General features: G+C 42.7%; 1 protein-coding gene across 4 annotated transcripts; it reads right to left on the reverse strand.

Annotated features, from left to right (window-relative positions):
• Positions 1 to 473: 473 nt before the first annotated feature.
• LOC127065822 (interference hedgehog-like) lies at positions 474 to 11,438 on the reverse strand. Of its 4 annotated transcripts, XM_050998691.1 has the most exons (8): positions 10,940 to 11,438; positions 6,288 to 6,368; positions 5,928 to 6,215; positions 4,749 to 5,006; positions 3,604 to 4,605; positions 2,693 to 3,514; positions 2,437 to 2,552; positions 474 to 2,041 (listed from the first exon to the last, which is right to left on the reverse strand). In XM_050998691.1, exons 4-8 carry the CDS (start codon positions 4,984 to 4,986, stop codon positions 1,877 to 1,879), a joined length of 2,343 nt encoding a protein of 780 aa, XP_050854648.1. In that variant the 5' UTR covers positions 4,987 to 5,006; positions 5,928 to 6,215; positions 6,288 to 6,368; positions 10,940 to 11,438; the 3' UTR covers positions 474 to 1,876. The 4 variants fall into 4 exon arrangements, with proteins under 4 accessions (XP_050854648.1, XP_050854646.1, XP_050854647.1 ...); XM_050998689.1 differs by lacking the exon at positions 5,928 to 6,215; XM_050998690.1 differs by lacking the exons at positions 5,928 to 6,215; positions 10,940 to 11,438 and adding an exon at positions 10,550 to 10,907.
• Between the last annotated feature and the right edge of the window lie 3 nt (positions 11,439 to 11,441).

An 11,441-nucleotide genomic window follows, 5' to 3' on the forward strand; every position in this document is an offset into this window, starting at 1 on the left:
CTTGTCGTTACTAAAACAGCGTTAAAGCTACGATAGAGGATAAATATTACTGCTACTCTTCGTTCTATCGCAGATCTCGATCGCATTATTATCTACGCGGGCAAGATATAAGGCACATACATTTCTATCTTTTTTCTTTCTTTCTTTCTTTCTTTGAACGCATCAAATATTCTACTATGTACAACGTCCGTCCCCATCACTGTATTAGAATAATGAATCTAAACGTGCAAAGTAGTATCGGACGAGCTAAACATTTAAATAATCGCACTTATGAAAATAAAAGCGTACGCGTACGCTCGCACGCCTATACGTGCACGCATATGCAAAGATACATACGATTAGCACGTACGTAAACTGAATATGTATGTGGTATGTATATACAAAAAAAAGAAAACAAAGATGTAAAAAAGAAAAAGGAAAAAGAAAAAAAATAAAACAGAACACGTGCACGCATGGGCGTTCTCGCGCATAACTTTACGTCGCATAATGCGATCGCTAATACATATATATTTTTTATTTACAGTTGTTATCCTGGCATTTTGCGTGTAAAATTTTTCGATATGAACGTTATGATAAATTATCCGTTCGTTTTGTCTACGCGCGTGTGTGTATGTGTGTACACGCGTATCTTCTTATTTCGGCACGTAAGAACTCGGATCGTGAATTCGACGTGAATTTTAATCTTGTATGTTGCATCGGAACGAAAAAGAAAATATATATATATATATCAGATATAAAAAAGATCGTGTAAATAGAGTATATATAAAGTAATCTCTCGGTAAAAACGTCGATGGAATAAATGCAACGCTTGAAAATCTTCGATATAAATGAACGAGGATGTTACGATACCTGTTTCTCCTCGACGGTATAACGAGACGTACAAAATCTAAATTTACCGTGGAAAGCAAACGTTTAAGTAAACGATCGAGTAAATTAGTATCAGTCGAGACGATTACTATGAAAATATGATAAAAAGTTTTCTCTTCGAATATAAAAACGTTGATCGTATCAAAAGAGAAAGAATACTGTGTTAAACGTAGTACATCTACGTAATGATATTTATAGATCTAAAATGTAACGATATGCATTATAATTCGGCGCGTCTTTACAATACGATTCGCTCTCCATTATTATTTCTTATACGTCATACGTAAATCGCATTTCAACACGTTAATTTGCTATCAGATCTAACGATTGCCCAAAGGACGGATATAATATAAGTTAGATTTATAAATGAAGTTTCATTTTCAATCGAAATTTCGAACGAAAGGAATACATTTGTTTTAAGACACAGCGCGTTTATCTTGGACGGCGTTCGACGACGATAAAACGTATCTCGAATTATATTTACAAGTTTACACGCGATTTCTATAATGAAATATATTCACAAGAGGAGAGAGCGTAACGTATTGCCCAGCACACGAGGAAGAGATCTTTCGTCGAAGCTTTAATCGAATTTGTCCTTCGTCGCTTTACATGCACTCTGACGTTACTCTAACGTACAAGTAACAATACTAACGTTCTGTCAACGTTACGATAACATTACTTGTGCATGCGACAATAGAATTTGAACAATTTCTTTTTAACAAGATAAATTGTTTAATTTAGGCAATTAACGTGTCGATTCTGATATGTCTAAGTTATTTAACTTATCGTATTATATTGTACACGATGAAGATAGAAAAAAAAAAAAAAAGAAAAAAGAAAAATTACCCCGATACGATTTCATGAAAGAACCTTGCGTATCGGTAAAAGCTGCCTATTTCTTTTTCTTTTCTTTTTTCTTTTTCTTTTTTGTTTTGTTTTTTTTTTTAAATCAACGTGAACTTGCTCGAAGAAAGAACGATATTTCAGAAGGAACACGTTAAAGGGAAGTTCACAGTGGTTGCTCGTTAGGCGGTGATCCTTGATGCAAGGGTGCTGGCTCGTTACGGGGAGCGTTCACGTCGATTCCAACGGAGTCCGCGTTGTTATGGTCGTTGCCGTTGTTGTTCTGGCCGTTTAGAAAGGAGGTCATTTCCATCGACGATTGCTGTCCGCTCTGTTCAGAAACATGCGTGTTCGTTGCTTCGTTTCAGATCTAGAGCGTGTAAGTTAACGTACGTGTATGGTGCTCGGAAAAACAAAGAAGGAAGAACGACTCTCTCCGATAGAGAAGGTAGACGATACAAAGTAGAAGAAGAAAAAGAAGATTAGTGGATAGAGAGGTCGAGTTTTTTCTTTGGTTCCATTGATCGACGCGATAAAAAGTATAAGAGAGTTAAGGATTTTTGCTTCCTTTTTTTTTCTTTCTTTTTTGTAAAATTAGTATAAACGCTAGGAGGTAAAATAAACGAAAGAACGAGTCAGGATTTCCTTAAGGGAAGAAAAGGGATCGTACAATGAATGTTTCTCCGAAAGAAAATTCTTGTAACAACGTTAAATAGAGATACCGACCTTAGGCTGGATCATGTCGTCGGAAGCATCGAGACCGGCCAGTGGATTCGACGTAATGTTAATTTTAGAGTCGGTCACACCTCCGTTCGTTACTCTTCCGTTTGCTATTGGCTTCCCTGTTGCGTACGGACAAATCGTATATGTAGATACGCGTGTGGTATACGGACGCGCACAAACGTACGCGATTAAGGACGACAAAGCATTCTCGTATATAGTCGCGGAACACGAAAGACAAGGAAATAGAGGTAAAAGGTACCTTCGCTTTGAGAGGATTCACGACTCTGTTTGATCTTGGTCCTCTTGTAAACCACCGCAATAGCCGCGATGCTGACCAAGAGAATGGATCCACCAAAGACGCCGCCGATAATCGCGTACATGTTGGCATTCTTGTCGCTCGCTGTGGGCTTTAACTTGTTCTCGGCTACGACTTGCTGAACAGCTTGCTCGACCGGAGCCTTCTTCGTCTTCTGCCTTAGGATCTTGGAAAATTCCGAGGCGGCGTCTACGGAGAAACTTTGTACCTTAAATTCGTACGTGGTGTCCGGTTGTAAATGAGATATCGTTATGTTGGTAGAATTCTTTCCCTCGACCGTAGTCTTGACGTAATCCCCGGCCGAGGTGGAGGCACGGTGATAAACGTAAAAGCCATCGATGTCCGTTGATTTGTCAAGATTTTGCCAGAGGAGCAAGACTTCGTTGTGATTCAATGCCTCGGTGTTCGTCAACAGAGGGATCGGCATCCTGTTGCTTTCGAAACCACCGTCGCGATTCAAATGAAAGCGCACCGAATTCGGGCTGAGCTTGTTGTCGTTGTTCGAGTAAACCGCAGCTATCCTAAACCGATAAGTATTGTCGGGCTGCAAATCCGTCACTTCGAAGGAACGCACGTGATTAGGTATCTCCGTATTCGCCGTCATCCACTTGGCCTGTTTACCGTTCATCTTTTGGCCAAGCTGACGATATTGAACCTTGAAGAATTCTATCGGAAGACCCTTGTTCTCGGGTACGGACCATCTAACCATGACGGAGACGTCCGAGAGTCGAGTAACGTTCGGCTGATTAGGTGGGACCAGTACCGCTGGAAGCACACAAGAAATAGGTATTTTCTAGAAAGGTGCACGACAGACAGACGTGACACGCGAGTCGAATATTCGTTGTAATAATTACCGGTGCCTTTGCGTTTCCCCTCTTTGCTCCTTCTCCTACCTCCACCTCTGGTATGTTTGTGCCTAGAGGATCCAGGAAGACCGTACTCCGGTCTGGACTCGGATATACCACTTACGTGTTGTTTCGGATTGACCCTCAACAAGTTGTAGCCGGAATCGGAACCATACTCGTTACTTGCGACGCACTGGACTATACCGGCGTGCTTTTTCTCGACCTCCGATATGAGCAGGGTCGAACCACGGATCTCCAAGTTATTATCGGGCACCAAAGTTTCACCGTTTATTAACCACTCGACGGTAGGTTCGGGTTGACCGGTAACCGTACAGGACAGTTCCAACTCGCCACCCTCGGAGAAGGTCGAAGCCTTTGGTGGTTTCAGGATTCTAGGTTCCTCGGCAACTTTCAAAATGATCACAGATTTAAGTGGTTGACCGGCTACGCCATTGCTCCAAGCACAATCGTATTCGCCACGATCGGAAGGTTGCACGTTAATTATAGTTAAGCCAGCTTTCGTTTGTACGGATCTCGAGGGCAACGTACCACCCAGTCTGCTCCAAGTTACACGAGGGACCGGATAGCCCGCGGCAAAACACTCCATCGTAACGTTTTTGCCACGTAAAACGGTGTACTCGGTTTGGGGCTGTTTCGAGAAGTACGGTGCTTGGCGAGTCGCGTTTGCGTGAACGCTTAAGACGGTCATGTGATTGCTCCTTGAGGTCTGAGACGTTATATAATTATTCGCCGTGCAATAATAATACGCCGAGTCGGAGGGTTTTGCATTTTCTATGGCTATCGTACGACCGTTTATCAGTTCGACTCCTTGCACCAATTTGTCGTTCTTGTAAAATTGTACTATCGCCTCCGGGACGGAGTAAGGCACTGGACATGTTATAGGAACGGTATTACCAACCGGTACGCGTAATTCGATGTCACTCTTGTCGGAGAATTCGTGCATGGTCGACAAAGTCAGTCGAGCAGGATCGGACGCCAATCCACTGGAGCCTACGTAAAACGTTATTTTGTTCCTTTTTTCACATCAATATACCTAGTCTACATTCTAGTCCATGTAAAAGGCTATCTCGTATCTCTTCTTCCGTCTTTATCGTCGCTACTAGCAAGAGGGATACTTGAATGGTTTTAGTTACCATAAAAAGCTACGCAGCGGTAGTCGCCGGCCTTCGACTTATCATCGAAACTGACAACGACAGCGGTCCTGGCTCCAGCACCCGCGTTCACCGTACGAGCTAGGGGCGTCCACTTGTCCGAGCCGAGAGGCCTGTGCCGCCATTGAAATCTTTCCGGTGGAAGATTGAGGCTGCACTCGAAATTCACGTCATCCCCCAACGGTGCGGCCAAAGGTTTTGGATGCCAATTGAAGGACATGCCTAGCTCCTGCCTCTGCCCTGTAGTCAATCAAGAGACAAGAGTTCCGTCGATTTAGATCGAATAGAAACCTCGACCTTCTCCGCTTCCTAAATCAATTATAACACCTAACGACTATTCCTTCTCAAGTTTCTTCGATATAGAACATTTCTTCTCGTGTAATCAAACGAGAAGAAACAAAGGGAAAAAAATAAACCACCGCGATATCGTGCTCGTGGAAAGATCGTCAAAGCGAAGGAAGCCTTCCTGGTAATGCGATCGCTAACGCTAACGCAAAAAACCAGTTGAACGAGTGTACGTTCAAAGGCCATCGAGATCCCGATATCGGCGAAGCACGTAGCAATCGCTTCCTGTCTATAAAATCATCCCACGTTGCGGAAATTTCGAAGCAAGCATTTTTCACGAACAGATACGAGAGACCGACAATGGAACGAAGTGCTATCGAATCCGGTGATCAGGGTGGTCACGGAACAGAACGTTCTCTCTCTCTCTCTCTCCCTCTCTCTCTCTACCTGGACCGATCTATCTTCCTGGGTATTCATCGTTCGACCATTGTCCTAGGATACTCGCGTAGGTGCACCAAAGTAACGCCCCTTCAAGGCCATAAACGCGATTCTATCCTCTCTTGCGCTTAGCGTCATACCACGAACAAATTATTATTTTCCCTTCGACGTAAAAAGTGGATCGTTTTGAGATGATTGAAGGTTGGGATGAAAAAAGAAAAAAAAACAAAACAAAAAAAATAGTATTTCGTTTTAAATCGAGTTGAGTTAAAGCTCGTTAAAATATAATATCTCGAGGTGACGAATTGGAATGAAAAGTGTTGAAAGTAGTAGAAGAAGAAGAGGAGGAAGAGGAGGAGGAAGAAGAGGAAGAAGAAGAGGAAGAAGAGCTACGCAAGAGGAGAGTTAAGCAGGCTCGTTATTTAAAGCGTATCATACATCACTAAGACGGTGGTAGACGTAGACACTTTCAACGGCTAATAAAGCCTTAGAATTCGGCGAATGCTGCAAACTTGCTTTCAACTTTACATTCCGCATCCTCTAAGAGGCTTCACGAATTTCCTAAGGATGTCGTTATTTTCGCCAACCCGATTCTACGCCGTGCCGGTGTCTTCTTTGGCTTGGTGTAATTAAACGAAGCTACTTTGGCAGGAACTTCCAGTGTTCCTCCAATTTCGTGATCCTCGTAAACATTTCTCGAATCGTCGGAGTTGGACGATTTAGATTCTATTTTGATGGAAAGGTCGAATAAAAAGGAAATAAGTTTTAAGGGAGAATCGAATAAAAAGGTAAACTCACCGATTGCAGGGTGCAACAAGGCGTAGACAAGAGCGGTGACGATGCCACGTAGGGTGAAGGCGGATCCCATCTTGACGCATTCTGCAACGAACCAAGGATATAGAATAAGATCTGAGAAAGATAGTTGAAAATCTTCTCATCCCACTTTCCACTATCTTTTCCGAGGTAGCAGATTGGCGGAAGAGAAAGACAGAGAGAGAGAGAGAGAGAGAGAGAGAGAGAGATAGAGAGAGAAAGAGCGTGTGTCCCAGCAAAGGGACCCTCCTTGGGCCAAAGCCCGGCCTCTCACTAAAATTAATGCGAAACGCGCACGCGTTTAACTTTAGAACGAAGAGTTGACGTGAAAATAGACGCTATGCGCCTTCTTTGCACCCAAGACACGAGCTCGTTTCTTCCGACCGGGAGAAGATCCCGGTATAGCATAAATATACTATGTCGAGATCGATAAGAACTAGGACGTGCATAGTTACACAAATGTATTTTACCTATTATGACAATTCGTTCGTCATCGTTTGTTTACGAATTACATCATTACGCGCGATAGTCGACCGATTACGTAATTATAAAAATATTGTCTACGATGCGTACTCGAGCTCTATCCTCTAATAAAGACAGGACGAAGTAACGCGATACTCTCTCTCTCTCTCTCTCTCTCTCTCTCTCTCTCGCTATTATTTCAAGATTGATATCCTCCGACAAAGTCTTCGTGGGACAAAGCAAAATACTATATTAAAGGGAGAGTCGTGTAATACGAAAGTCGATATCACGAAATAAAGAAGAGTTGAAAATATCCATATTCGGTAAGGCGAGTCGGTCTTTTTCTCGTAAAGCACCCACGCGTGACACGACTCGTAGGATCGACGCATTCGAACCATTCGCGACCTTGGCTTTTCCTTCATTCTTATCATCGGCCATTCTTATGCCATTGTTCGAAAACTTTTGCAAAACCATTTCAAGTTTGACACTTCTCGCAAGTGTATCTGCTTTTTTGTATAAACTCATTCGAACAGGATTATTCTTAAACATCTGACATCATTTTTAACGATATCTTTTTCGAAATGTCGTAACCCTTTCCAAGTAATTCTATCTCAAAGGATTTCTCAGAGGATACCGACGAGAACAACAACGATCTCCCCGTCACGATTTTCTTCCCGTTTCGTTTTACGATGCAGCATCGTCTTTTCGATGGACCTCGAAGCAGCTTATCCACGAAGAACGCGTAGGTAGACGTACGGTAGGACAAGAGAGAGAGAGAGAGAGAGAGAAAACTTCGATGCCTTCTCTTCTATTCGCCCACGCGCCACCGATCATCGTGTTTATCGTTGCTCGGGAATCAGAAAAGAAGTCTTACCGCGAGAGTACACGGCTAAGATAGCTATACCTATATCTATACTTATACCTATGTCGTCTGAACGTTTTATAGAAAACGTTTCGCGGTAACACTCCTCTATGCGTTTCTTTTCAGTTCCACAAAAAATATATTCAAATAAATTCATAATATATAATAAGAACGCTGCATTTTTCGACCTCATCGTCCCCACGGGACGAAAGAGGCTTAATACTTTTCAGGGTCTACCGTTTATAATGAAAAAAGGGGAAGAAAAAGTAAAGAATATATATACGCACACACGCACACATATACATACTAGAATGTAGTCAATGTATACGAAGAAGAAAGAAAGCCTGGCGAAGACGCCTCGCGTGTAAACCAAGCGAAGAATGCTTTTGGGAGCGCGTTAACGGGGCCAGACGCAGAAATAATCTCGAATACTGGTTAAATGGTAGCAACTGAGGCTGGTGGGTACGTAACAGGTGAGAAGGACTCCAAAGAAGGCTCGGTCCCCGACATTGGCTCTCGTAAAAATAAAGAACTCGAATTCCAAAGCAGTGGTTGCCAAGCTCGTTCGAACGAAACGAGTGGAAGACGCGTTCTTCCTCCCCCTCCTCCTTTTCTATCCCTTCCTTATCCCTCCCCTTTTACAACCATCCCCTTCCTCTTTCGGACTCTACACGAAGCGAGGCAACAACAGCCTCCAAGCACGATCTTCCGCGGTTCTCCCTTCCTCTTCCTCCTCCTCCATCTCATCCTTCTCTTTCTCCTTTTCTTCTCCTTCTTCTTTTTCTTTTTTTTCTTTTCTTTTCTTTTCTTTTCTTTACTCGCAACCCTACTGCGATGTCCGTAAGGACCTCGAATACCTTCGACGCAAAGGAACGAGGCTGCTACAACCTGGATTATACGAGTTCCTTCTGGTCCCTTCGAATTCGAATAGATCGATAGAATACGGTACCACTCTCGTCATCCTTCGACGACGTATCGAATCTATCGGTGATACGTATCTCGCTTATTGCTACCTTATCGAATGGAAGATCGAAGGAGAAGAGAACCTGTTTCACGACATCCGAAGACGAATGAATTTCTCTCCAACTAACTCTGCTATTAGAGAGAAACAGAAAGAAAGAGAGAAACAGAGAGAAAGAGAGAGATGAAACGAATAGAAAAGAAGTGGTCGAGGCTTCTCTATTATTATATAGTCGCGTATGTCGACGAGAGTATGGCTGTTTGGGGGTTTCGTTCGGACAGTTAAAATAGAAGACAATAGATGCGACAGTCAGTGGGAACCCGTTACCTTTACCGAGGCCAATCGTTCGAAACTTGAAGAGGGTTTCTCACTGACAATGAGTATCCTGTTGAGATAGCAGGGGGTGTGATTCATTTTCTACACTTAAGTCCTAACCAAAGCACGATAATGGCCGCGTTCACAATGGACAGCTGAGGAGGCTGCGAGAAACGGTCATCTTTAACGAATCGCTAAGAAGTTTCTTTTTTTTTCCTTTTTCGTTTTGTTTTATTTTCTTGTTTCTTTTCCTTTTTCTCTTTCCCTTTTCTCTCTTGCTCCCTTCTACTTCTCTCTTTCCTTTTAGTTACTTTTTACTTTCTTTTCTTCGCTTCGCCGAGCGAGAACACTTAACCTCGAGCGATAAAAGTCAACGGTGGAAAAAGTTGACGCGAATGAAATCGATGACTCACTACTATTCATATTCATCGATCTGTATCGTTGATATGGATCGTGTTGATCGAAGAATATAAATAAGTAGAGAAAATAAAAACGAACGTGGTATTAATATAAAATAATAATAACAATAATAATAATAATATTTCTTTCTAATCGTTTAATCGCGTAATACTTTGTAAGATTACGAAGTTACGATTACTCGAAGGATTTTTTTTCGTGCTCGAACTCGTTCGTTTCGCTTTCGTCGGATTAAGATTCGTTGAGAATCTATAATATTAGTTTGAGTAATCGATATGAGATCAGCAGGGATACGACAGCGCATTTTAATCCTTTCGTATTTCCTTATAGGTTAACACGGACGATGGTTTGCCGCGTGCCGATCCGAACCAATCCCTTCCAACGAACGCAAATTCAGTCGTAAGAAAAAGAAAGATAGATAAATAGATAGATAGATAGATAGATAAATAGATAGATAGATAGATAGATAAATAGATAGATATAGATAGATAGATAGAGAAAGAGAGAGAGAGAATGTGACCGGAGTAAGATAAAATCGAGACCAAACAGCTCTCTAAGAAACTCTTTGATATTTCGAGTACGTAATATTTCATACTGATTAACACGTTCGCGTTCGCAGTATCGAGAAAGAAAAACTCGTACAAAAATAAAAGTACCTAAAACGTCGAATTAATCTCTTTTTTCATTTTTCCTTTCGTTTTCTGTAACAATATTCGTATATCTATAACACAAGTATAACCTCAAACAAATATCTATCGGATTGTTCTAACACATTCTATTATAAACGTCTTACGTTGCCCGTTTCGTTTCAATGGTAGCACGTTTTGAATTAGAACGCAGGCGCGTAGGAAGAGGCGCGAAAACGTCGAATCTTTCAAACGTGGAGACTTTTACGATAGCGCGAAAATGTTTAAGAATTAAAGGGCGCGCGCGTACACGATATACAGCAGTCAGACACATACGCACGCACGCACGCACACGGGAACACACATAAGCATACGTACACACAAACAAAGTTATAGTAAGGCGCCGTGGTGATATTCACGCCGTCACGTCGTCGCCTCGTTTATACACGCTCTCTCTCTCTCTCTTTCTCACTCACTCTTTCTTTCTCTTTCTCACTCTTTTTCTTTCTTTCTTTCTTCCTCCTTCTTTCTTTTTCTTTCTTTTTCTCAGCACGAGCGAGTACAGGTCCTGATCCGCGGAAGGCAGGTGTATATACGTATTTACCTCCGTTCTCTCTCGTCACGATGAACCACCTCGCATCTTATCTTCGACGTTCGAGGAAGAACGAACGAACGAACGATCGGATGCATCGCGTGAATCTTGTGCAACAGATTTTCGTCGCTTGTGTGTAGGTTAGAAACGACGAGGTAACGTAATAGTAGAGTGGTAGAAAGAGATAGATGGATAGGTAGGAAGGTAGGTAGGTAGGTAGATAAAGAAAGAAAGAAAGAAAGAGAGAGAGAGAGAAAGAAGGAGAGAGAAACAGAAAAGGAGAGAGAAAGAGAGAGAGAGAGAGAGAAGGAAACTACGAAAGGGAAAGAAGAAGACGAAAACGAAAGCAACGAAAGACGAAGGGTAGTGACAAAGGAAATGAAATAAATTTTAATAACTCACCCTTTTGAATCCTATTTTACTCGGTGCCTCGTTCGCGCGTTAAATCTCCTTCTCTCTCTCTCTCTCCTCTCTCACTTTCTCTCTCTTTTCTATATGACGAGACGCACCGACTCTTGGACGTTCCCCGCGAAAGAGATCGCTTCTCTCTTCTTCCCCTCCGTTTACGATCAACGGGGGACGACGTACGCGGGCCGGTATTTAACGTCTCACTTCATCTTTCGTAGAACGTAGAGCACGATCGCACTGTTAATGAAAATAGATATCTGAAGTAGTGGAAGGGAACGAGGTACACACGAAGGGACGCGAGTAAAATCTATCTCTCTCTCTCTCTCTCTTTCTCTCTCTTTCTCTCTCGTGTCTCGGCTGCTTCGCCGCGACGTCCGCTTGGCGTCCGGCGCAACGTCCGCGACACTGGAATGCAGACCGACGAGTTTTCAGCCGAGACACGGCCACGAAGGGTGCCTGCTTGCCTGCCTGCCTGCCTGCTTGCTTGCTTGCTTAC

Source organism: Vespula vulgaris, chromosome 8 (genome assembly GCF_905475345.1).
Source record: "Vespula vulgaris chromosome 8, iyVesVulg1.1, whole genome shotgun sequence".
Lineage (NCBI taxonomy): Eukaryota > Metazoa > Arthropoda > Insecta > Hymenoptera > Vespidae > Vespula > Vespula vulgaris.